This window comes from Saimiri boliviensis, chromosome 12 (genome assembly GCF_048565385.1).
Source record: "Saimiri boliviensis isolate mSaiBol1 chromosome 12, mSaiBol1.pri, whole genome shotgun sequence".
Lineage (NCBI taxonomy): Eukaryota > Metazoa > Chordata > Mammalia > Primates > Cebidae > Saimiri > Saimiri boliviensis.
Window position 1 is genome coordinate 47490999 of NC_133460.1, and position 27215 is coordinate 47518213.

The 27215-nt window shown below is 41.1% G+C and overlaps 1 protein-coding gene across 7 annotated transcripts in view; it reads left to right on the top strand.

Annotated features, from left to right (window-relative positions):
* The window catches only part of MYPN (myopalladin), a 140341-nt gene that overhangs the window by 84518 nt on the left and 28608 nt on the right, over positions 1-27215 (top strand). For all 7 annotated transcript variants that reach the window (XM_074382313.1, XM_074382312.1, XM_003928675.3 and 4 more), the window contains 6 exons: positions 48-420; positions 7505-8095; positions 8764-8902; positions 19271-19492; positions 25386-25535; positions 26776-26858. In XM_074382313.1, the coding sequence (XP_074238414.1) occupies positions 48-420; positions 7505-8095; positions 8764-8902; positions 19271-19492; positions 25386-25535; positions 26776-26858 (1558 nt within the window). The remainder of the gene's footprint in view (positions 1-47; positions 421-7504; positions 8096-8763; positions 8903-19270; positions 19493-25385; positions 25536-26775; positions 26859-27215) is intronic.

The following is a 27215-nucleotide window of genomic DNA, read 5'->3' on the forward strand; positions in this document are numbered from 1 at the left end:
CAGTTCAGGCTTACCTGACAGCTCAGGTCCTGTGATTGTCCTTTCAGGAAATGAAGACCTCAGCAACAACGGTTCTCTTCACTCAGCCAACTCCACCACCAACCTGGCTGCTATTGAGCCACAGCCCTCCCCACCCCACTCAGAGCCTCCATCCGTGGAACAACCCCCCAAACCCAAACTCGAGGGGGTTCTGGTGAACCACAATGAGCCCCGGTCCAGCTCCAGGATTGGGCTTCGTGTGCACTTCAACCTGCCTGAAGATGACAAAGGACGTGAAGCATCCTCCGAGGCTGGCATGGTGACCACCAGACAGACCAGGCCCGATTCTTTCCAGGAGAAGTTCAACGGACAGGCAGCAAAAGTCCCAGAGCCTTCTTCCCCCGTCAGAGAGCCCCCTCCAGTTCTGGCCAAACCCAAACTGTAAGTAAAAAGTAGGATGAATAACCAGGAGACTCTGTGATCTTTTCTTGAGTCTGATCTCCTTAAAAATAATGGAACTCAGCCAGGCACAGTTGCTCATACCTGTAATCCTAGCACTTTGGGAGGCTGAGGCAAGAGGATCACTTTAGCCCAGGAATTCAAGATAAGCCTGGAAAAAATAGTGAGATCCCTGTCTCTAAAAGAAATATTTAAAGGTAAAAAAAATTAGCAGGCATGGTGGTGCACACCTGTAGTCCTAGCTACTCAGGAGGCAGAGGCAGAAGGATCACTTGAGCCCAGGAGTTCCAGGCTACAGTGAGCTGTGATCATGCCACTGTAACTCAGTCTGGGTGACAGAGCCAAGACTCTGTCTGGGGAAAAAGAGAAATGGAACCAAAAAGAGGGATTGCCAAATGAGAAAGTATACATTAAATGTTTGGCAAAATATACATCCTTACATCAACAGAAGCATACTATCACTATTATCCTTAAGATTCTACCTCTAAGCAATGTTGCACTTAAACAAATTCAGAAACATTTGTCTGACAGTAGAGGCCCCAGGTAAAGCACTTCTGTGCTTCTCTTATGAAGCCTTTTCTTGTGTCTAATCATCTTTACAGTCTACAATTTCATCCTTATATATCCCATTTCTGCTTCAATTTAAGCTTCTGCAGTCATTATGGAAAAGCTACTTAGTATTTTTAAGATCGTTTCTAGCTGCTGCTGGATAAATACAACAGGATGAAGAAGTGGGCAAGATTTTCTGACTCAACTCAGGAGCCTACTGTGGTTGTTGCCCTAACTCTGTAGAAAGCCATGTTGCAATGTTTAAAATGTCCATCCATAACAAAGTGAATACAGGGCGTGATATGCCATTGCTATTATTTCCTGTTTCATCCACACATCAAAATGATAAAAAATTGTTTCTAATTACAAAAACCTTTAACCAGCAACATCAACAAATTACCCTGAAACTTAGTGTCTTTAAAAAAATAAATAAATATCAACATCAAAATCTACAGCACCAGTGCACCCACTGTGTGTTGTCATTACCATGAGATGTTCACTGGAAGCCATTCGTGTTTCATTTTATATTCTCACCACTATCTAAGGCGAAATTCTGGGCATAAGATTCAATGCTGTGAAACAGGCCTCTAAGCAAGTCACATCTAGAAATGTGTCAGTCCCCTCAGCGTTCTGCCAGTTACAGGAAACAGGAATCCACTTAAAGTAAAAAGAGGGGAAGAGGTTATTGCAGGGATAGAGGCAGGAATGGGAAGCCAAAAACACAACCGAGCCTTGCAGGAGATCTAGAGAGGTGGGAGCTGGACACCCTCACCTGTCACTTAAGGTCACAGGTCAGTCCAGTCCTTGTCTGCTGGAGCTTGCGTGGCTGGTTCCCCTTCTGTCTATCTGAGCATCTCCTTGTTTCCTCTTTATTTATTCATTCTTTTCTCTTTGAAGACCCCATCCGTTCATAAGCGACCCATCATGGCCATGTCCCCAGTCCACTTCATGATCTGTGTCAAGTACCACTGTTAACTAAATCAGTCGCGGCAACTCAAGTCCCAGTTCTAATTGGTCCAGGCTGGTCAGGTGATCTCCTGTTCCCTCCCCAAATACACTCAACTGTTAGAGGGTTTATGTTTGGAAGAAACTGTGGGTGGGAGAAGTTCTCAGAGAAGGGAGTTACAGTGATAAGGTAACCCCAAACAACCTCCCGGGAATTGCCTCCTTTGTAGGACTGTCTCTTTTCAGGGACTGCTTTAGGGGCATTTACGTACGATAACAGAAAAAACAAATTCTGCCAAAATATTTAAAGAGGTTTATTCTGCGTCAGTATGAGTGACTGTGGCCCAGGGAAACACAGTCTCCAGAGGTCCTGAGAAAGTGCATCCAAGGCAGTCAGGTTGCGGTTTGGTTTCATGCATTTCAGGAAGACAAGAATTGCAGGTAAAATTATGAATCAATACAAGAAGACAAATATTGGTTTGGCCCAAAAGGGCAGGACATCTCAAAGCAGGGGCTTACCAGTCATAGGTGGGGTTGGGGGTTCTATGGTTGGCAATTAAAACAGTTAAGTTTTGTCTGAAAACTTGGAGTCAGTAGAAAGGGATGCTCAAGTTAAAACAAGGGAATCTACTGTCTGTCATGTGATGCCATGCCAGAGTCAGGATGGAAAGAAAGCTACCATACACTGGGTCCAAAAGACCTGTTTCAAATTAGCCAGGCATGGTGGTGCACACCTTTAATCCCAACTACTCTGGAGGCTGAGGTGGGAGAATCGCTTGAACCAGGAGGCAGAGGTTGCAGTGAGCTGAGATTGCACACTGCCCTCCAGTCTGAGCCATGGAGTGAGACCATTTCTTTAAAAAAAAAAAAAAAAAAAAAAAAAAGACCTGTTTCATTAGATTTTATGGCTTGTAGGAGGGTCTTTCTCTAGGCCCCTTAGAATAGGATTTGAGCATGGAAAAAGGTCAGAGCTCAGTCCTCAGGTATATTAGTTAGGATTAAGTTGAGCTTCATGTTACAGACAACCCAAAGTAACAGGGTTTAAATACTTGAAGGTTTATTTTCTCTCACATAGAGAAAGTAGACAGGGAGTCTGGGGCTGTGATGTTGGTTGCATGGTCATTAAGAACCCAGTCTCCTTCTGTCTTTCTGCTCTGCCATCCCAAACACTGGCTTCCTCTCCAGGTACCCTCATGGTCCAAGAGGGCTGATGGTGGTTGAGTCACCACACCTGCAGTCCAGGCAGTGGGAAGGACCAATGGGCAGAAGTCAAATTCTTTTTTTTTTTTTTTTTTCAATTGAGATGGAGTATCTCTCTGTTGCCAGGCTGGAGTGCAGTGGTCTGATCTTGGCTCACTGCAACCTCCGCCTCCCTGGTTCAAGTGATTCTCCTGCCTCAGCCTCCCCAGTAGCTGTGACTACAGGCACATGCCATCACACCCAGCTAATTTTTGTATTTTTAGTAGAGACGGGCATTTCACCAAGTTGGCAAGGATGGTCTCGATCTCCTGACCTTGTGATCCACCCGCCTCAGCCTCCCAAATCTCAGTGTTGAGATTACAGATGTGAGCCACTGCGCCCGGCCAGAAATCACACTCTTGATGTTACAATTCCTTCTAAGGAGATTTCTTAGAGGTTTCAACCAAAATCTTCTGCTTCTGCCTCTTTGGTCAGAATTTAGGCAGATGGGACACTAGTTGTAAAGGAGGCCGGAAGTATGGTCTTAGGCTGCACATATTGCCACCTTGAACAAAATTGGGTTCTTTTACGGGGGGGGCGGAATTAAATAGACAGTAGTGTCTGCCATATGAGACTTCAAATTAATCTAAAACATCTTTCTCCTAAATCATGTAGTGACACCCTCTAAAAACGTAGTACTCAGCACTATATAATTCTTCAATATTCTTTGCCTTCCTTAAGTTTTCTCTTGTGTGTATATATGTTTACATTAGTATATTTATATTTATATATATACACACATATATATATAAACACACCACACACACGTACACACACCGTTCGTGAATCTACATGCCTCCAACCTTTTCTTACTAGTTTTAACCTCATTGGTTTTAACCTCACACATTTTGCATTAAAATATATTGACTCAGTCTTCTCAAGGATGCAATTTTCTGCTTGTTCCTTCGATTTGCTATTCATATGGAAAATAGAGATAACGTAGATCTTAAAATTCCAACAGAAAGGGAAGCTGTCATTTTTCAACCTTGTATCATCAAAGCCCAACTTTGAGATTTCAGATTGACTATTAAGCTGTCTAGAGCAGTAATTCCTCATCCTGGCTACACTGTAGAATAAAATGTGGAGCTTTTAAAAAATATGCCCTCCATCTCAATTGAATCAGAATCTCTCCACAGATTATTTTAATGTGCATCCAGTTTGGAAACCACTGGTCTAGAGTTAGAGAAATAACCCTGGCTGGGCGTGGTAGCTCACACCTGTAATCCCAGCACTTTAGGAGGCCAAGGCAGGTGGATCAGTTGAGGTCAGGAGTTCTAGACTACCCTGGCTAACATGGCGAAACACTGTCTCTACTAAAAATACAAAAATTAGCTGGGCATGGTGGTGAGCGCCTGTAATCCCAGCTACTCGAGAGGCTGAGACAGGAGAATCACTTGAACCTGGGAGGCGGAGGTTGCAATGAGCTGAGATCGTGCCACTGCACTGCAGCCTGAGTGACAGAGCAAGATTCTGTCTTCAAAAACAAAACAATCCTGAGTTGCAACTCTTCCCCACTCCCTACCTGCTACCTGCTACACCCAGGAAAACACAATAATTAACATTTAAAAGTGAGACAAATGTCAGACAACAGTCAGAATATACTAGGAAAGCCTATGCTTTGGTGCCAAGTGTTTCTTGAGGGCACCGGTTCTCAGTCCTGGAGGCCTGTGAGAATCACCAGGGGCCTTGTGGTTAGGCGGACCCAAAGCGCCAGCATCACCTAGAAGCTTGGCAGGAATGCAGATTCCCAGGTCCCACCCCACACTTGCTGAATCAGAAACTCTGGGGATGGGGGCCAGAAACCTGTGTTTTAACAAGCCCTCCAGAGGATTCTGAAGCCCAGTGAAGTTTGAGAATGACTGACCTACATTTGAAGAGATAATAATAATTCTGTCTGAATTCCATCCCAGGCCAATTAACTCTGAGCAGGTGCCTAAATCAGCGAGGTTCATTTGTCTTTTACAGTCTCCAGGTGATTCAAATGTGCAAGCAGCACAGTGACTACTGCTAAAACCGTAGCAGATTTACTCAGAACTAGTTTTCCAAGTCAGTGATGCACTGGCACATGTTTAATGACTGACAGCAGTGAGAAAACCCTGATTTTTAGCATTTGCCAGTTTCCTCCCACTATGGCCAATTTCAAGCTACTAAGAGAAAGTCATCGAATGGGTAGTTGAGATGAGATGTGCACTCCACCAGGGCTGGCTCCAGCACACACTGCCAGAAATTGTCGTTGCCAAAACTTTTTTCAAAATTACTTGATACAGTATCTCTAGTTTGTTGTGTTTGTCTGGCATTTTATCTTAAAAATTCCAAATCCCTATGAATTTCTTTTGTATTCCTTATAATACAGAGTCTCTGCATCCCAGAAGCAATACATATTTCCAAAGAACATAAAATCGATCAGGCACAGAGGCACATGCCTATAATTCTAGCACTTTGAAAGGCCGAGGCAAGCAAATCGCTTGACCTCAGGAGTGTGAGACCAGCCTGGGCAACATGATGGAAGCCCCAACTCTACAAAAAATACAAAACTTAGCTGGGTGTGGAAGTGTATGCCTGTGTTCCCAGCTACTTGGGAGCCTGAAGCAGAAGGATCACTTGAACTCCGGAGGTTGAGGCTACAGTGAGCCGTGATTGCGCTGTTGTACTCCAACCTAGGTGACAGAGTAAAACTCAGCCTAAAATAATTAAATAATTAAAAATAAAATAAAGAACATAAAATTAGTGGTCCTGAAGTACTGTGGTCCTACGTACGGGTCTTCCCATGGTTCCTCATTCAAGGGTAGATTCTCTAAGCAGCAAAGTTGAGCAGCCTTGATGACTTCATACATACATGATTTTAAGACATTTTGGTTGCACTTTCTTTGTTGAAAATAATTAACTGTTTCATGAAGAGAAATTCAGTAGACCATTGAATTCAATGGACCATGAAGGCAAATCCTGTGATGTCTCTGTGACTCAGGTTCTATAAATGGGAGAAACTACTTCCAGTTTGATCTTCTTTCTCCTTTTAGGAACAGCAGAAATCGAAGGCAAGGTTTATAAGCAGGGTGAGCATATAACCATCATTCAAATTAGGACATTTCTAAGAGCTGTCAATACTGATGTCAGGGTGGGGCACGGTGGCTCATGCCTGTCATCCCACCACTTTGAGAGGCCTAGGCAGGTGCATCATTTGAAGTCAGGAGTTCAAGACCAGCCTGGTCAAAATGGTGAAACCCTATCTCTACTAAAAATACAAAAATCAGCCAGGCATGGTGGTGGGCACCTGTGGTCCCAGTGATTTGGGAGGCTGAGGCACAAGAGTCACTCGAACCCAGGAGATGGAGGTTGCAGTGAGCTGAGATCGCACCACTGCACTCCAGCCTGGGCAACAGAGTAAGACTCTGTCTCAAACAATAATATAATAATAATAATAATAATAATGCCAGGAAAAGATGTTAAGCGAGGACCTTCCTGGATGTATTAGGACATATGGTCACCTTATCTATAAAAGGTTTGTTGTCGGGAGAGGATGAGAAACCCCTCTAAGACAAAGCCAGTTTCTTTAAGATCTGCTCTAAAACAAGGCAGAGTGCAGAATACAGCATGTTCTTATGGAGAATTCGGCCCCCTTCAGTTATACACTGGTGTGTAGCTCAGTGCCTTCTCTTCTGAAGCTGGGAAACTTTCTGCTGGTCATCAGAACTTTGAGCACTGTCAACAAGAGAAGCGTTGTCTCTATTTCTCTTTTCCAATTTATAAACTCTTAGTTGCACAGCTCCAAGGTCACAATACAAATAATGCAACATGAATGACACCCTTAGAAAGAAGGAAAGACAAACTCACCAGTTATTGATCAGCTGATTTCTTGCCAGTCTAGTTGCGTGTTCTTTATCAGCATCAAGTTATTTTATTTATTTGTTTGTTTATTGAGACAGGTCTCACTCTGTCACCCAGGCTGGATCAGGACTCACTGCAATTTCCGCCTCCAGGCTCACACCTGGGATCTCAAGGGATCTTCCTGGGATCATCCTGGGAGTGCTCAAGCAATCCTCCTGCCTGAATAGCTGGGACTACAGGCATGCACCACCATTCCTGGCTATTTTATTTTTATTTTATTTTATTTTTTTGTAGAGACAGGGTTTTTCCATGTTGCCCAGGCAGGTCTCAAACTCCTAGACTCAAGTGATCTGCTTGTCTCCACCTCCCAAAGTGCTGGGATTACAGGGATGAACCACCATGCCTGGCCTACCTTCAAGTTACAAACAGCCTGTCTGTACGTTGTTTGAAAGGCGAGGCCAATAATAACACATTTCCTTCTCTCTCTGCCCCCTTGTTTTGTATGCAGCGATTCCACTCAGTTACAACAGCTTCATCACCAAGTCTTACTGGAACAACAGCAGCTGCAAAACCCATCTCCTTCATCTCCTAAGGAGTTTCCTTTCAACATGAGTGTTTTGAACTCCACTGCTCCCCTGGCGGTGACCACGCCCAGCAAGCAGGTGAAGGCCCCTTCATCACAGACGTTCAGCTTGGCCCGGCCGAAGCATTTCTTCCCCTCCGCAAACACCACTGCAGCAGCTGTGGCCCCTTCCAGCTCTCCGGTGTTCACTTTGAGCAGCACTCCTCAAACTATTCAGAGGACAGTGAGCAAAGAAAGCCTCTTAGTGTCTCACCCCTCCGTGCAAACCAAATCTCCAGGAGGGGTTTCCATCCAAAATGAGCCACTCCCACCAGGCCCAACGGAGCCAACGCCACCACCACTTACATTTTCCATCCCCAGCGGAAGCCAGTTTCAGCCCAGCTGTGTGTCCCCAACTCCTGTCTCGCCTACCAGCCGGATTCAGAACCCAGTGGCTTTCCTCAGCTCTGTTCTGCCTTCTCTCCCTGCCATCCCACCCACAAATGCCATGGGGCTGCCTAGGAGTGCACCATCCATGTAAGTGTCATTGAGGTTTCTTGATGTCAGATGCTAGTTAAGAGGTGATGTGTGCATTGAATAGCTGATCTGGGACAGGGCCCTGATTTTGTGGATTCCTAGATAATCTTATTCTCTTAGACACCAAATGGATGTGGAACACTTCAGGACAAAGGGTATGATTACTCTGAATAATTTTTAATAATTAAAATATCAGGCTAGGTGTGGTAGGTCATGCCTGTAATCCTAGCACTTTGGGAGGCCGAGGAGGGCAGATCACTTGTGATCTGGAGTTTGGTAGCAGCCTGGGCAATATGATGAAACCCATATCTCTAGGAGAAATACAAAAAATTAGCTAGCCGTGGTGGTGCATGCCTATAACCTCCGCCACTTAAGAGGCTGATGCAGGAGAATCATTGAACCTGGGAGGCGGAGGTTGCAGCGAGCCGAGATTATACCATTGCATTCCAGCCTGGGTGACAGAGTGAGACTGTGTCTCAAAAACAATTTTTTAAAATTAAAATATTCAAAAGGCCTTTACAAATACAGATTCTCTTCAAAGGGCTTAATTCCCTAAGGGCCTAATGACTGCTGGGATCTGGTTGTCATTTCGACCACTCTGATTTCTAGGCCTATTTACCCTGGCCAGTGCTTTTCATGGGTGTGTCAGGTGTGGACTTATCTTACAGGCCATCCCAGGGATTAGTGAAGAAAAATACAAAGTCTCCTCAACCAGTGAATGATGACTACATTCGTGAAACTAAGAAAGCGGTGATTCGAGACTTGGGGAAAAAAATAAATTTCAGTGATGTCAGACCAAACCAGCAGGTAAGATTTTTGGATTCAGAAGGTTTATTGAAATTTTGTTGTAAGGAATATATTTTGCTTGATTGAGTCCTTGAATACTCAGTGAGACACGCTGCAGTTCAGATGGTAGAGTACAGATGGTAGATCATGTGAGAACCTACTGTGTGGATCTGTGGTTCTTAATTCTCCCAGTAGTTAACTCAGTTTACTTGTTTACATGTATTTCTTAGTGTAGGATATATTATAGAAGAGAGTAGACAATCTATTCTGCATTCCAGCAATCCTCAGCTCAGTTTACAATCCAAACTTTTTTTTTTTTTGAGACAGGGTCTCGCTCCGTTACCCAGGCTGTGATGCAGTGGTATGATCATGGCTCACTGCAGCCTCCATCTCCCGGGCTCAAGCGATCCTCTTGCCTCAGCCTCCCAAGTAGCTGAGACTAAAGGCTTAGCTAATTTTTTAATTTTTTGTGGAGACAGGGGTCTTGCCATGTTGTCCAGCCTTGTCTCCAACTCCTGGGCTCAAGCAATTTTCCTGCCTCGGCCTTCCAAAGTGCTGGGATTACAGGCTTAAGACACCATGCCCAGCCTATGACCTAGACTTTAAGGAACTCAGGGGTTCTAAGCTGTCTAATCTTCAATCTAATGTACTTAGAAGTTTGATCACCTGTACCTCTCAATCCTTATATTAGGTTGAATCATGTGAAATAGCCAGTAGGCAACATCCTGTGGCTCAACCTGTATAGCTCTTTGCTTTCTAGTAAATGTTTACACCAGGAAAAAGAGGAAAGCCACCCATGAGCATCACTCAAACAAAAGAAAGATAGACTGAACATTTACTTATATGAGCCATTTATTTTTGCTTTTGATAATCAAATGGTTATTTTTAATGCAGGTTTACATTTTAATAATCTAACTCTTAGTTTGTTTCCCAAGATGGAAACTGATAAAAATATAACAAAATTTCTGTCAATACAATATGCCAAATATTGTGGAATTTGTGGATGCCTAGAAACAAAGCCCCCGATTTCCTGGACCATATGCTGTTTTCCTTAGTGTTTCTGTCTGTTACTTCCAATGGAGCCATGGATATACAGTAATTTGCAATTGTGCTATATATTGAGCAACTTATACTGAGCGGCTTCTTTTGAAAATGTGTGCTTAAAATCTTTTTAAAATTCACTTAAAATTATTAAGGAGAATATTTAAACTTGCCATAATTGAGTATACTTTTCATGGATTATTGCACCAAATTTTATGTATTTCTGGGAGGCAAATACCAGGACCACTATTCTTCTCTTTTGTCTTCTGTGCCTAGAGAAACTAAGGCACAGGCTCAGTAGTGGAACTCAAACTAGAGCTGTGGTTTCCAGGATATGTTCACATTTTCCCTGAGACTCTGCAGCGTTTTCAATTTTATGAGAGCAATTACCTTCAAGCCCTATAAATGTTGCTCTGTCCAGTGCAGATGTGTTTCCCTATAATAGTGTCATCACATTTGTGGTTTTTAATCCATCTGAGTGTCATTGTAATCATAGCTGTATTCAGCCTATGTCTTTTACAACTCAGAGAGAGTGCAATGAGAGCCCTGTGAAAACAGTGTTAGCTCAGCACATACACTGTTTGATTTTACTTTTATAGTCACACTGTAGGTAGATCCAGGATACCCCATTGCCCAACTCAGGAGAAAGAAGGGTTTTTTCTCTTAGTTACCTGACATGTGTGTACATGTAAATGTGAAATTCCACAAGTTAAGTGTCATAAACCCAGCAGAGATCTCTCTTAAACCTCCATCTTGGATCAACTTCTGGACTAATTGCAGGAACTAGCATCTAAAAGCATCTCAACACTCTCATCTGAGTATCTGTGACATGTGTCATTCTTCTGAGAATTATTAGTCAGAGAATTATTACAGTTGGTTAATTACAGAATTGATCTTAGACTATGTTCCATGCCATGGATAATGAAATCCAAGCTGCATAAATGAAATTCAGGAAACTAGGAGCTGTCTGAGATGGAATGCTTGCATTTGGTTGGCAGATGTTGAGTCTGAGGAAGTTTTGGGAAATAAAATGATGATCATATTATAATATTGTTTTATCCATTGCTGCCTTGGGAAATGATAGTGAAAGTGTCATAAAGAGCCGTCTAAAATATATTGTGACCCATCTTGGTGAAGTTAAGAAGAAAGTCAGCTTAGGAAAGTGTAAGAATGCTAGACCAGCAGAGAGCAATTATGAAGAGACACTTGTGTATTGATAGTCTTCTAGGCCTGCAGTCAGGAGACACAGGAATAAAAACAATCTGTGTTCTCACTCCCATATTAGCCTACACACGTGGGAAGAGGGTGCAAATGATTCCTTCTGAAGAGTATGCATATGTCTTTGCTTTGAAAACTTTTAGGTCCAGAAAGCTGGATTCTCTTGCCCTATTTCAGTTCTAAGTAAATAAAGAATAAACTGTCCTAGAACAATCGCATGGTCTAGCATTAACACATTGTGCTGAGCATGAAAATAAATCAGAAGTCCTTGAACAATGAATATTACCGACTATAAACAATTTTCTCCCCAGAACTAAAATTTATAAATTATGTTTAAAAATTGGTTTTCTTTGATGTATCTATCACTTTGTGTTTCTCTGTTGTGATAGTTTTCAGCCTTTGCCCTTTAACTCATTGATTTACAATTAGCAAGTAACATTTGTTGATTCTTAGAACCTTGTAAAATGAGAAGGTGCCATCCTTTCAGAAACTCATAATTATTAAAATGTTTAGCTTTCTAAACTTACAACAAAGTGTCTTTGAGTTGGGGATAAGCCAAGAGAAAGATTTTCTTATTTCTAGATTTTAGGCTTCATCATTTCTTATTTTGAAGGGTACCATTCATCACCAGTGGATCTTGATTGAATGTCGATAAAACCTAAATGGTTTAGATTAGAGTGGTGAATCTAAGAAGTCAAAGGAATCTGGGCCGGGCATGGTGGCTCAGGCCTATAATCCTAGCACTTTGGGAGGCCGAGACAGGCGGATCACTTGAGGTCAGGAATTCAAGACCAGCCTGGCCAACAGTGAAACTCTACTAAACATACAAAAATTAGCCAGATGTGGTGGTAGGTGCTTGTAGTCCCAGCTACTGAGGAGGCCAAGGCTGGAGAATCACTTGAACCCAGGAGGTGGAGGTTGCAGTGAGCCAAGATTGTGCCACTGCACTCCAGTCTGACTGCACTCCAGTCTGGGTGACAAATTGAGACTCTGCCTCAAAAAAAAAAAAAAAGAATCCAGGATTGCAAAGCATAATGGAGCTTTCGTGATAAATGATTTTAATTCATACATGATTTAGCGTGCTCTTCTGCACCTAGCAAATATTTGTTGACTAGCTATGTTGATTGATTAATAATTTCTAATGTCCATTTACCCTCCCTCTACCCCCAGCTAATTTCTTATTCCAACTTTCCTCCTTGACCTCATTTCTCTGGAAACTCTCCATCTCTTTATTTGGTCCTCCCACACCCCCTGCTTTTTATTATTATTATTAATATTTCTTTAAAACTATCTGCAGTTTCCAGATACTGCCCTATGTGACAGAGGAGAAAAAAGTACCTAATTTTTGTTCCTCTAATCTCCTTCTTCTCTAAGCTGTTCAGCCAGTTCTTCTATTTAAGGCTTACCTCTTTTATCTCTTACCATGAATTCTTTATGATACTCCTCTTTTGTGAACCATGAATAGTCATGCCATTCATTCCTTTTCTAAAAAGAATTTCACATTGGCCTTACATTTTACTTTGTAAGGCCACTGACTATATGCTGCCCACTTTGGGCATTGAAGGGCCCTGGCTGCTGGGATAGTGAAATGTCTCTGTATCCTCTGCCATGGACCCAACAGAATGTATCAGTCAGGAGCTTCCTGGGGGCTCAGATTGGGAGGTATGCTGTTCATTGCTTCATTTCTATTGCGCGTGGTGCAGAGTAAGTGCTTAGTGAACACTGCTGAATCAACCCACAACTATGGGATTTACATTAGTTTCAGATACGGTGATAAAACTGTCAACCAAGTAGAAAAGTTTGGATTTGTTGCAAAATTATGGAAAATGGTTCACTTGACTATGTAGATTCTGATTACACCTCATGGTGGATACTACCCAATATGGTAACGATCCAATTTAATCAGTTCATTTAAAAAGATGAAAACTTTTTTTAAATTTTGAGACCGCGTGGCATTCTGTCACCCAGGCTGGAGTGCAGTGGCACGATCTCCGCTTACTGTAGCCTTGACCTCCCAGACTCAAGCTCCGCTCCCAGTGGCTGGGTCTACAGGTGTAAGCCACCACATCCTGATCATTTGTATTTTTTTTTTTTTTTTGAAAGATGGGGTTTCACCAAGATGAAAACTTTTTAAAACACACAGAAATTAAACAAAACTCTTGTATTAACCAAACATTTAAGTATAAAGTAAATCTGTGCATCTTTTAAAAATTCTTTATTCTTAAGTACGAAATTGGATTAAAAGTTGTTTGTTTGTTTTTTGAGATGAAGTCTCGCTCTGTCACCCAGGCTGTGGTACAGTGGCACGATTTCAGCTCACTGCAACCTCCAACTCCCGGGTTCAGGTGATTCTCCCGCCTCAGCCTCCTGAGCACCTGGGACTACAGGCATGCGCCACCGTGCCCAGCTAATTTTTGTATTTTTAGTAGAGACAGGGTTTCACCATGTTGCCCAGGCTAGTCTGGAACTCCTGACCTCGTGATCCACCCGCCTTGGCCTCCCAAAGTGCTGGGATTACAGGTATGAGCCACCCCACCTGGCCTGAAAGTATTTTTATGCAAGCTCCTTGAAGGTAGAGTCTGTGTTTTGCAGAATGTTGTATCCCCAGAGTCTATCACAGTCTAAGCACATAATAGGAACTTACTAAGAATTTGGCAGCAGGGAGGAGGGTAGGCTATGACAACTGGTTATTTCTATTTTAGGCAACAAGTGATTGTTAGATAAGCAGCAAAAGAAATGATCTTCTAGGTATGTTAACTTCCAAGTTTCTGTCACCCAGGCTGAAGTGCAGAGTGCAGTGGCACGTTCTCTGCTCACTGCAACTTTCACCTCCTGGGCTCAAGCAATCCTCCCACCTGAGCCCCACAAGTAGCTGGGACTGCAGACACGTGCTGCTACTGCTGGCTAATTTTTGTATTATTTGTACAGATGGGGTTTCACCATTTTGCCCAGGCAGGTCTCAAACTCCTGAGCTCAAATGATCCAGCTGCCTTGGCCTCCCAAATTGCTGGGATTACAGGCTTGAACCACTGTGCCCAGCCTACCTCCAAGTTTATCTAAGAATCTTTTTTGCTGTCTGTCCTAGAAAGAAAAGGAGAACACTCTCTAACACGAAATGCTCTCTTTTGGTGCACATCATACTCAGAATCTATTGGGAACACTTTGAGCAGGTTTTCTAGCTGGCTTGATCCTGTTTGATCATTTGCCCCTGAAGCCCAGGCTCAGAACCCAGAGTAGAGAAAGCCAGTGGTGAGCTCAGGCAGTGACGTTGGATCATGGCCCATACCTCGGCAGTACCATCTCCGATTGGGATGCATCATTACACTGTGGTTTGCAACAGAAAAATTCTCTCCACCAATTTGAAGGAACTTCTGCAAATGTGTCCCAGAAATCAAATGTTTCAAGTTGTCGAATTATTGGCCTGAAGAGGATTATCGTTTAAAAAAAAATGGTTATGTTTTCAAGTGGCGTATTCTTCTGAAGTAAATACTTTTAGCTTTTCATTCCCTTTTATAGAGCAACTCTAATTCTGTGCAATTCATGAGCCTAGAAAGCATGGGTCATTTCTCATTGATTTAATTTCTGTGACAAGCCAGATTTATGCAGAAAAAAATATTCTTTTTTTTTGAGTGCAGATGTCATATCTGAGCAGCTGACACAAAAACTGTTTTTATTCACAAAGGAGACGAGGCAAGGGAAAATGAAGAATACAGCATAAACCCAGTACTGAACATTTAAAATGCACATTTATAAACAGTGGATTGATAGTGAAAACTTTGTGCAGAAAATACCTTTACCTTTACATTTATTTATTTATTTATTTATTTATTTATTTATTGAGATGGAGTCTTGCTCTGGAGTACAGTAATGTGATCTCGGCTCACTGCAACCTCCGTCCTCCAGGTTCAAGATTCTCCTGCCTCAGCCTCCCAAGTAGCTGGGATTACAGGTGTGCACCACCATGCCCCAGCTAACTTTTGGATTCAGTGCTTTAGTAACAGGCCACATACCCTATATACAATTGCATAGTTTCCTTGTTCCTAAGGTTTGATTTCCCAAAGATTTAATGGTATCTTTCATGAAAACTCTTAATCTACATATTCTTATTTTGTTGCTCATCTGCAATTTAAACATTATATTACCTAGTTGATACATTAAACAAGTATTTCTTTAAAAACTTTTTTTTGGTCTGATATTATTCCTTTAAAGCTCTCTAATAGGGCTAATCCTTGTGCTCCTGGGAGTTTCAAATGCAAGGCAATCTCAAATCCTTTCGAGCCACTTTTAGTTCCTATGAACCTGTTTTTTTTTTTTTTTTTTTTTTTTTTTTTGAGATGGAGTCTCACTCTGTCACCCAGGCTGGAATGCAGTGGCACAATCTCAGCTCACGGCAACCTCTGTCTCACCTCTGTCTCCTGGGTTCAAGCAATTCTCCTGCCTCAGCCCTCTGAGTAGCTGGGACTACAGGCACGTGCCACCATGGCTGGCTAATTTTTGTATTTTTAGTAAAGACAGGGTTTTGTTATGTTGATCAGGCTGGTCCCAAACTCCTAACCTCAGGTGATCCACCTGCCTCAGCCTCCCAAAGTACTGGGATTACAGGTATGAGCCACTGTGCCCAGCCAAGTTTCTATGACCTTCTGTGGCCACTCTGCTGCAAAATACAATTTTGATTCGGTAATATATAACAACTTCCAGTCCTTGTAGTAAACAATAGTTTGATCCTCATTCAAAAATAATACCCCACATACAAACACCCCCTTCTCCATCCCACGTACCAAGAACTACTGCAAGTGGCAGACCTAAAGCCAGAAAGGGAAGTGTGGGCAGTTCTCTCTTTTTTGCTCCCTCCTCCCCCATTTCATGAACTTCTGTGTTTTTCTTTTCTTTTTCTTTTTTTCTGAGATGGAGTCTCTCTCTGTAGCCCAGTCTGGAGTGCAGTGGCATGATCTTGGCTCACTGCAACCTCTGCCTCCTGGGCACAAGTGATTCTTCTGCCTCAGCCTCCCAGATAGCTGGGATTATAGGCGACCACCACCATGCCCTGGTAATTTTTGCATTTTTAGTAGAGGCAGGCTTTCACCATGTTGGCCAGACTGGTCTCAAACTCCTGACCTCAAGTGATCCACCCACCTCAGCCTCCCAAAATACTGGGATTACAGGCCTGAGCCACCATGCCTGGCCTAACTTCTGCTCCTGATTCCTTCCTTTCCTGATCCTGAAGTGCCCTAAGCTGATCCCACATTGGCTTTGTCTTGTCTGTGCCCTACAGGTGCATGATGGGAACCATGGCACGCCCTCTGCCCTGACACACTGTAGACCTGTAGGCTGCTCAAGGCAGCCTTCTGCTGGCCCATCAGCAAACAGCCAGCTTGCTCCTCTCCCTTTAGACTTCTCAGGTAGGAAGCAGACAGCAAACCCCTATGTTCTCTTAACTATAGGAGGCATAGCCAGCTTTCCAAGTGGATCCATTTAATCTCTCTTGCTAAACTTGAGGGGAAACAAGTACCCCAGGGTTCGGGGTGGAGATAGGCGTCTCACAGACATTAATAGCTCTCTTCAAAGTCCTCTTGCTGGATCTTCTCCCTCCTGACTCTTGTGTCTGTGATGAAGGTGAAAGGTTGAGATAATCTAAGCTGTCCTTAAGCAACCTGCTTTGAAATTTCGGAAACATAGTGTGTCTCAAAATCACTTGTTTTCTGATATCCAGCCCATCTTGGTGCCTCAGTAGAAACTTCCGATTACAATCTAGTTACAAGTGTATCCACACAACCTGGTTACTAATAGTGCATGTATATATATATATACATATATATATATATATATATATATATATATATATATATACACAATTTACTATTATTACATATATAAATAGTATATATGCATATATACTAAATAAACCCAAATTTGTCAAAAAGTAATATCAATTTAGAATCATGAATACAATCCAACAAAGAAAAAAAATTCCTGATGTAATTTTAAACTGGCAAGTCTAGAAAATACTTCAAACTTTGAAACCATTTCATATATTTATTGAAAATATAGTGATTGTGAAGAATTAGGTTGAATCATATAAAACTTCTGATAGTCTACCATTGTTGACCTACACTGTGTTATACACACACACACACACATAAATGTCAGTTTCGGCTGGGTGTGGTAACTCACGCCTATAAACCCAGTACTCTGGGAGCCCGAGGCAGGCAGGTCATGAGGTCCAGAGATCAAGACCATCCTGACCAACATGGTGAAACTCAGTCTCTACTAAAAATACAAAAATTAGCTGGGCATGGTGGCACGCTTCAATCCGGGAGGTGTAGCAGTAAGCCAAGGTCACGCCACTGCACTCCAGCCTGGTGACAAAGTGAGACTCCATCTCATTTAAAAAAAAAAAAGAAAAGTCAATTTCACATAGGTCCACCTAATAGGTGAATCGTGGAAGCTTTAACTTTTCTCAAAAATATTCCTATAATGTAGAAAATAATGTTAATATGTTTCAACTAAATCTGGTTTCAGAATCCAGTAAAAATATTTTACATTAACTGACATGAATGATCTGATTAAAAATTAATAAACTTTACTGGAAATTAATCATTTATTCCACCCTATAAGAGCTGAGTACTTACTTTTTTCTACCCAGTTTGAGATGAAGCAGAGAGGGGCAGATTTAGAATTAGTTTCAAGAAATTAAAATCAAGAAACACTTGGTTTCTGTATTTCCAAAATTAAAATTCTATCCAAATTCGGATGATTGTACTGAATGTATAAGACAACAGTAATTAGAGGACATGACTAATGTGATTGAGCTTGAGAATGCATGAATCCTCAACTCAGTTACTCTGCCACTGACTAGGGTCAGGTGCATATCAGCCATGTGCTTCCAAATTCCATTTCAGGAGCATCCCAGTACCATCTCCATGGAGCTCCCCTACATTATAAAATTAGGGTTAACTAGAGTCACAAGTTTAACCAAAGATCTCAGTCTCACCCCAGGCACATGGCTCCAGATTCCTCAAAGACATTGTCATGTCAGAACAAGTGACTGCTTCTATTTCATTCATGTATTCACTCATTCTTCGGATACTTATTGAGTGCTCACCTGCCATAGTGGAGGCACTGTTCTAGGTGCTGTCAATATAGGGAGAAGGAAGACAAACAAGATCCTTGTTGTGGAGGTAATATTCTAACACTTGGAGACGCAATTATTCAATCAATAAACAAACAAGAAAAATACTAGATCGTAACCAGTGCTATGTAGAGAATTAGAATGGGGAGTTACATTAGATGAAGGGATCTGGGGAGGCTGCTTTGGGGAGGTGATTTGACACAGAGTTTTGCTCTGTTGCCCAGGCTGGAATACAGTGGCGTGATCGCAGCTCAGTGCAACCTCTGCCTCCTGGGTTCAAGCAATTCTCATGCCTCAGCCACTCCAGTAGCTTGAATTATAGGTGTGCACCACCACATTCAGCTAATTTTTGTATTTTTAGTAGAGACAGAGTTTTGCCATGTTGGCCAGGCTGGTCTTGAACTCCTAGCCTCAGATGATCCACCCAACCTCGGCCTCCCAAAGTGCTAGGATTACAGGCATGAGCCACCACACCTGGCTTCTTTTTTTTTTTTTTTTTTTTTTTTTTTTTTTTTTTTTTTTTTCCTATTATCTTGTATTGTTACAATACAGAAATATTTTTCAAGACAGGTTTTCCACAATTGTGAAGATGGAAAAATCCAGTAGAGCCAGAAAGTTGGTGATGCAGGCATGTCTCAGAATGCAGTTCAGAATACCTTTGCCAAAATAACTCCATGGAAAGTTCTGCATATTGAAAGAAACACTAATAATACCCAGAAAATTATATTCCATCTATTTTCCATTTCCTACAGAATTCTACTGGGGCTGCATGTCAGGTGGAAAATCAGGATACACTAAGGTCATGTGGGATTATAGGAGACACACTGAAGTTTCCTTTAGTGCTCCATGCTGAGAAACTGGATATGGAACTTAAATGGTTTATTTGGGTTCCATGGTGTACATCTAACGTCTGAATCTTAAAAAGTTGCTTCCTCAGTTGTACTGATGGACGTGTTCTTCCTTGCCATGTGGAAATTAAAACATGTTTGTCATTTTGACAGGAGTACAAAATTTCAAGCTTTGAGCAGAGGCTGATGAATGAAATCGAGTTTCGCTTGGAACGTACCCCTGTTGATGAATCAGATGATGAAATTCAACATGACGAGATCCCCACGGGCAAGTGTATTGCTCCCATCTTTGACAAGAGACTCAAGCACTTCCGAGTTACAGAAGGCTCTCCAGTCACCTTCACCTGCAAAATTGTAGGGATACCTGTTCCAAAGGTAGGGGAAGATGACAAGCCAGTTGGCCAACTAACAGCATGGAACTATAGACAGTGCCTTCAAGATGGTCTTTTTGAAATACACACATTGTTTTTTCTTCTTTTTTTTGTATTTGTTATTGATACAATTGTACGTATTTCAGGGTATATATGATATTTTGATACATGTATACATTGTGTAATGATTAAATCAGGATAACTGGGATATCCATCACTCAAACATTTATCTTTTTTGTGAATTGGGAGCATTACAGTTTTTCTCTTCTAACTATTTTGAAATATACAAGTTATTAACTATAATTTTTTCACTCTACTATCAAATACTAGAACTTATTTCTTCTATCTAACTGTCTGTTTGTACCCATTAACCAATCTCTCTTCATTCTCCTCTCCCATCTACCCTTCCCAGCCTATGGTAACCACCATTCTACTTACTACCTTCATGAGATCATTTCCTTTAGCTCCCACATATGAGTCAGAACATGCAATATGTGTCTTACTATGTCTAGCTTCCTTCACTTAACATAATGACCTCCAGTTACACCCATGTTGCTGCAAATGATGGGATTTCATTCATTCTTTTTTATAGCTGAATAATATTCCATTGTGTATAGATATTGCATTTGCTTTATGTATTCATCCTCTGATGGACACATAGGTTGATTCTGTATCTTGGCTATTGTGAATAGTGCTGCAATAAACGCAGGAGTACAGATATCTCTTCAACATACTGATTTCGGGTTTTTTTAAGAAAAGAAAATATATATATATATAAATATGTATCCAGCAGTGAGATTGCTGTATCATATCGTAGTTCTATTTTTAGTTTTATTTTTTTGTTTTTTTGAGACAAAGTCTCACTCTGTTGCCCAGGCTGGAATGCAGTGGTGTGATCTTGGCTCACTTCAACCTCTGCCTCCTGGGTTCAAGCAATTCTGCCTCAGCCTCCTGAGTAGCTGGGATTACACACCCGGCTAATTTCTGTATTTTCAGTAGAGACAGGGTTTCACCATGTTGGCCAGGCTTGTCTCGAACTCCTGACCTCAGGTAATTCGCCCACATCAGCCTTCCAAAGTGCTGGGATTACAGGTGTGAGCCACCACACCCGGCTATTTTTAGTTTTTTGAAGAATCTCCATACTGTTTTCCATAACAGCTGCACTACTTTACATTTCCACTAACAGTGTGTGAGGGTTCACCTTTCTCCACATCCTGCCAGCATTTGTTAATTTTTGTATTTTTGGTAATAGCCATTCTAACTGTAATGAGATGTTATTTCTTGGGGTTTGATTTGCATTTTCCTGTTAGTAATGTTGAACATTTTTTCATATACTTACTGGCCATTTGTATGTGTTTGTTCTTTCAAGAAATGTCTATTCAGGTCCTTTGCCCGTTTTGTTTTGTTTTTTTAAATGAGACGGAGTTTTCACTCTTGTTACCCAGGCTGGAGTGCAATGGCGCGATCTCGGCTCACCGCAACCTCTGCCTCCTGGGTTCAGGCAATTCTCCTGCCTCAGCCTCCTGAGTAGCTGGGATTACAGGCATGTGCCACCGTGCCCAGCTAATTTTTTGTATTTTTAGTAGAGACGGGGTTTCACCATGTTGACCAGGATGGTCTCGATCTCTTGACCTCGTGATCCACCCGCCTCGGCCTCCCAAAGTGCTGGGATTACAGGCTTGAGCCACCGCGCCCGGCCGCTTTGCCCATTTTTAACAGTCTTTAATTTTTGCTATTGAGTTGTTTGGATTCCTTATATATTCTGGTTAGTAATCCCTTGTCAGAGGGATACTTTGCCCCAATCTGTAGGTTGTCTCTTCACTTTGTTAATTGTTTCCTTTGCTGTGAAGAAGCTTTTTACTTGCTGTAATCCTATTTGTCTATTTTTGCCTTTGCTGCCTGTGCTTTTAAGGTCTTACTCAAAAAAAATTTTGCCCAGACCAGTATCGTGTAGTGTTTCCCCATTGTTTTCTTCGAGTAGTTTCATAGTTTCAGGCCTGGCACTTAAGTCTTTAATATATTTAGAGTGGATAGTTTATCTGGTGAAAGGTGAAGATCTAGTTTCCTTCTTTTCCATATGGGTATTGAGTTTTCCTAGCGCCATTTATTGAAGAGACTGTCCTTTCCCTCAATGTACGTTCTTGGTGCCTTTGTCAAAAATGAGTTGACTGTAAATACATGGATTTATTTCTGGGTTCTCTATTCTGTTCCATTGGTCTATGTGTCTGTTTTTATGCCAGTATCATGGTGTTTTGGTTACTATAGCTTTATATTATAATTTTAAATCAGGTAGCCTGATGCCTCCAGCCTTGTTCTTTTTGCTTGGGATTGCTTTGGCTATTTGCGGTCTTTTGTGATTTCATATGAATTTTAGAATTGTTTTTTCTATTTCTTTTTCTTTACCTTTTTCTTTTCTTTTTTCTTTTTTTTTTTTTTTTCTTTTTTTTTGAGACAGGGTCTCACTGTATCACCCAGGCTGGAGTGCAGTGGTGAGATCTCTGCTTACTGCAACCTTCACCTCCTGGGTACAAGCGATTCTCCTGCCTCAGACTCCTGAGTAGCTGGCAGACTCCTGAGTAGCTGGCACTCCTGTAGTAGCTGTGTGCCACTATACCTGGCTAATTTTTGTCCCTTTAGTAAAGACGAGATTTCTCCATGTTTGAGGCCAGGCTGGTCTCAAACTCCTGGCCTCAAGTGATCCACCTGCCTCAACCTCCCAAAGTGTTGGGAATACAGGTGCGAGCCACCACGCCCAGCCTGTTTTTTCTATTTCTTCAAAGGATGTCATTGGTATTTTGATAGGGATTGCATTGAATCTGTAGATCACATTGAGTAGCATAGATATTTGAACGATATTAATTCTTCCAATCTGTGAACATGGGCTATCTTTCCATTTGTGTGTGCATGCCCTCTTCTATTTCTTTCAGTGTTTTATAGTTTTCCTTGTGGAGATCTTTAACTTCTTTGGTTAGATTTATTCCTAGGCATTTTATTTATTTATTTTTGTCGGTATTGTAAATGGGATTGCTTTCTTGATTTGTTTTTCAGATTGATTCCTGTTAGTGTATAGAAACGCTACTGATTTTAGTATGTTGATTTTGTATCTCAACTTTACTAAATTTGTTTACCCTAAGAGGTTTTTGATAGAGTCTAGGTTTTTCTAAAGTATAAGATTATGTCATCTGCAAGCAAGAATAATTTTACTTCTTCCTTTCCAATTTGGATACCCTTTATTTCTTTCTCTTGCCTAATTAGTCTGGCCAGAACTTCTAGGGCCATATTGGATAAAAGTGGTGAAAGTGGCCATCTTTGTCTTCTTGATCTTAGTGTAAAGGCTTTCAGTATTTCCCTGTTCAGTACAATATTAGCTGTGGGTTTGTTATATATGGCCTTTATTGTGTTATGTTACTTCTACACTCAATTTGTTGTGGCTTTTTTTTATCATAAAGGGGTGTTGAATTTTATTGAGTGCTTTTTCAGTGTCTATTGAAATGATCATATGGGGCCGGGCGCGGTGGCTCAAGCCTGTAATCCCAGCACTTTGGGAGGCCGAGGCGGGTGGATCACGAGGCCAAGAGATCGAGACCATCCTGGTCAACATGGTGAAACCCCGTTTCTACTAAAAATACAAAAAATTAGCTGGGCATAGTGGCACGTGCCTGTAATCCCAGCTACTCAGGAGGCTGAGGCAGGAGAATTGCCTGAACCCAGGAGGCGGAGGTTGCGGTGAGCCGAGATCGCGCCATTGCACTCCAGCCTGGGTAACAAGAGTGAAACTCCGCCTCAAAAAAAAAAAAAAAAAGAAAAAGAAATGATCATATGGTTTTTGTCCTTGATCCTGTTGATGTGATGTGCCGTGTTTATTGATTTGCCTATGTCGAATCATGCTTGAAGAGCTGAGATGAATCCCACTTGATCATGATGAACAATCTTTCCAATGTGTTGTTGAATTCAGTTTGCTAGTATTTTGTTGAGGATTTTTTGCACCTATGTTTCTCAGGAATATTTACCTGTAGTCTTGTTGCTGTGTCTTTGACTGATTTGGGTATCAGGTTAATGCCTTGTGGAATTAGTTTGGAAGTATTCCCTCCTCTTTAATTTTTTTGAAATAGTTTGAGTAGAATTGATATTAGTTCTTCTTTAAATGTTTGGTAGAATTCAACAGTGAATCCATCAGGCCCTGGGCTTTTCTTGGATAGGAGACCTCTTCATTGCTGCTTCAATCTCATCACTCATTATTGGTCTGGTCTGTTCAGGTTTTCTATTATTTCTTTATAGTTTAGTCTTGGTAGGTTGTATGTGTCCAGGAATTTGCCAATTTCTTCCAGGCTTTCCAATTGCTGGCATATAGTTGTTGGTAATAGTCTCTAGTGATCCTTTGTATTTCTGTGGTATCAATTGTATTGTTTCCTTTTTCATCTCTGATTTTATTTATTGGGGTCTTCTCTCTTCCTTCTTAGTCTAGCTAAAGGTTTGTCAATTTTGTTTATCTTTTCAAAAAAACAACTTTCATCTCTTGTATTTTTGGTCTTTTGTGTTTTTTTAGTCTCAATTTTATTGATTTCTGCTCTGTGTTTATTATTTCCTTCTTTCCACTAATTTTGGATTTGGTTTGTTCTTGCTTTGTTCCTTGACATGCCTCTTTCGCTAATTTATTTGGAGTCTTTCTAAGGTTTTTTAATGTAGGTATTTATTGCTTATAAATTTCTCTCTTAGTAAGAAAGTCTTATCAGACTCTAATGAAGTATCTACAGAGGGAATGAAAACTCATATCAGAAATTTAGCAAAGCCCAGATAATTTCACTTAAAAAAAAAAAAAAACCATCAGGAATGGGATCATTAAATAGGCTAAAAAGAAATCAGACTTATGAGTAAGTTCAAATTTTAATAAAAGTTTAAAATAAATGTCTTAATTATGATACTATATTTTGGGCTGTTGATTCTCATAGCCATCAAACTCACCAAACTGATATTTTTCTGTCTACTTAATATCTATTTAGTATCCACAGGGTACCTGTTCTTATACAAAGCAAACTATATTTGTATCATTACTATTAGGTTGGTAAATGCTGAAAATGTCATATCGTTATCACTGGATGCTGAAAAATCACGAGTCACCAGATTTTTTGGCAGTCAACTGAGAGAAGGATTTACACCCAGCATGGTTTGCGGCAAAGGATCTCTCCGCTCTGCTTTCATAAACATCAGCATAGTGTTATCATGTATGGTTAGGTAACCAGGAAAAGTAGAAGGGGACAGCTGTGACTGGTACTTTATCTCCTCTGTCTTTGAGAGATCTCCTTCACACACAGGACTTAACATGAGTTATGTAGATAGATGTGCATGTGTGAAAACATATAAATACACACATACACACACACAGATATTTACATTTTGGCTAGATGAGAAATTTGGCAAGTTAATCCTAGCCTCATTCCATTTAGTGTAACAAACTCAAGCAAAGTGACTTATTCTGAGTGCTGAGATCTGCAATTGCAGGAGACTTGATCTTGTAAATAAGGTAATGAGAAAAGATCCAATCTCCTGGTTTTCTTATTTTGCTTCTGAAGACATGCCTGGTCCTTAGGGTGGCTTTTTTTAAACTAAGTATGAAGTACAAGAAAAATAGTCAAAAGCTTCATCTTACTCCTAAATTATATTGGATTCTTGACTTAAATAATATAATATTTCATATTAAATGCTATTATATAGGTACAAGTAGAGGGGCATACTGTACAGTCATTTTTGATATGTTTTCTGACTTTTTTTTCCAAGTGCTTCATAAAGGATGGATCACTTAAAAGATGGCAGTCAGCCCTTCCCTCAGCCCAGAACCTAGTTCATTCACCTCTAAAGATAAACAAAACAGTGTACATCTTGAGAATTTTTCATTTCAGGTTTACTGGTTCAAAGATGGGAAGCAGATTTCCAAGAGAAATGAGCACTGCAAAATGAGACGAGAAGGAGATGGGACATGTTGTCTGCACATTGAATCCACCGCCAGCGATGACGATGGCAACTACACCGTCATGGCAGCCAACCCCCAGGTGGAGACGCAGGGTTCCGCGCTGTGCTGCACTCAGGAAGGAGCGGTTGATGTCATTGTGAATGAGACCTTGAGAAGTGCGAGTTACTAAGGATTTCTGAGGAAAAGGAATGAGAAGCATTGTGATTGTGTGTAACTAGGGCACAGCAAAGCAACTTAAAAGACCAGTTAGCCACTGACGGGTCACTCAATCCTTCAGCCTTTATCAAGGGACATTAGTTCTGTATCTTCACTATGTATACTTTGCAGACTTACTGAACTAAATCTTGTGTTTCTCAACTCATTGATTCTCTTGAAGAGTCAATATATCATTATCTCAATCATTCTATCAAGAATGATATGTCATTTTTGTTCTTTAGCGAATAGGCGAATTACTTTGCAAAGGTTTGTGAATGTCCCTCAAACTCATAATGTCCACTTTTTTGGATTGTTTTGTTTTTTAAAACTTGGAAAGCCATAATCTTCTACTTTCCTTTTCTGAATGAAGCCAAATCTTAAAACTTCCCGGCCGGGCATGGTGGCTCAAGCCTGTAATCCCAGCACTTTGGGAGGCCGAGGCGGGTGGATCACGAGGTCAAGAGATCGAGACCATCCTGGTCAACATGCTGAAACCCTGTCTCTACTAAAAATACAAAAAATTAGCTGGGCATGGTGGCGCGTGCCTGTAATCCCAGCTACTCAGGAGGCTGAGGCAGGAGAATTGCCTGAACCCAGGAGGCGGAGGTTGCGGTGAGCCAAGATCACGCCATTGCACTCCAGCCTGGGTAACAAGAGCGAAACTCCTCCTAAAAAAAAAAAAAAAAAAAACTTCCCTAAAAGATGTGGCAGAATAAGCATTTTCAATTACTATTTGAATAGGAAGTACAGGACTGCAACATCTTTTCCTATTGAAATGTTAGTTTTGAAGAATCTCTGTTGAAAGTCATATGAAAATATTTGGCCATGCTTTCTGAATTATAACTGCGAACAATGTTAAGTACATAAAAATTCAAATTTCTTTTTACCTTTGTGCTGTTCATATCTCAGTTGAAAAATGGAAGTCATCACTATACTCTTAAAAACCTCTCCCCCGGAATATTAACAGTGATTTCAGAAATCATATTTTACTGTTTTTATTCCTCTCTCCCAAAGAAAAACTCATCATAGCCAAAATTTCATGATGCTCTTGTCCAGAAAATTTTATGTAAATTGAAAAAAATGTGAGATTCTTATATTAATCTTGTTCATTTTCTGTTTGTTAGGGGAGAATCAGCTGTTCTGGCCACTTGATGGTGCAAAGTTTGCCCATTCGTAGTCGGCTAACCTCTGCGGGTCAGTCTCACAGGTAAAGACAATAAGAATTCTCCTTCTCTAGGCCCTTTCCAGGCACCTGCTCACCATCATGAGCACCAAAGTACGCCATCCATGCATTCTTAATTAAAGGTAGTTCTTCACTTGCAGCATCAGCATCACCTGGGAGTTGGTTGGAAATGCAGAATCTCAGGCCCCAGCCCGGATCTACTGACTCAATCTGCATTTTAACAGAATTCCCAGGTGATTCACAAGCATAGTAAAGTTTAAGAAGCACTAGTCTCTGGGTTGGGTTGTTTTTTTTGTTTTTTTTTTAAGAGACAGGTCTCACTTTGTTGCCCAGGCTGGAGTGCAATGGTGCAATCATAGCTCTCTGAAACCTCAAACTCAT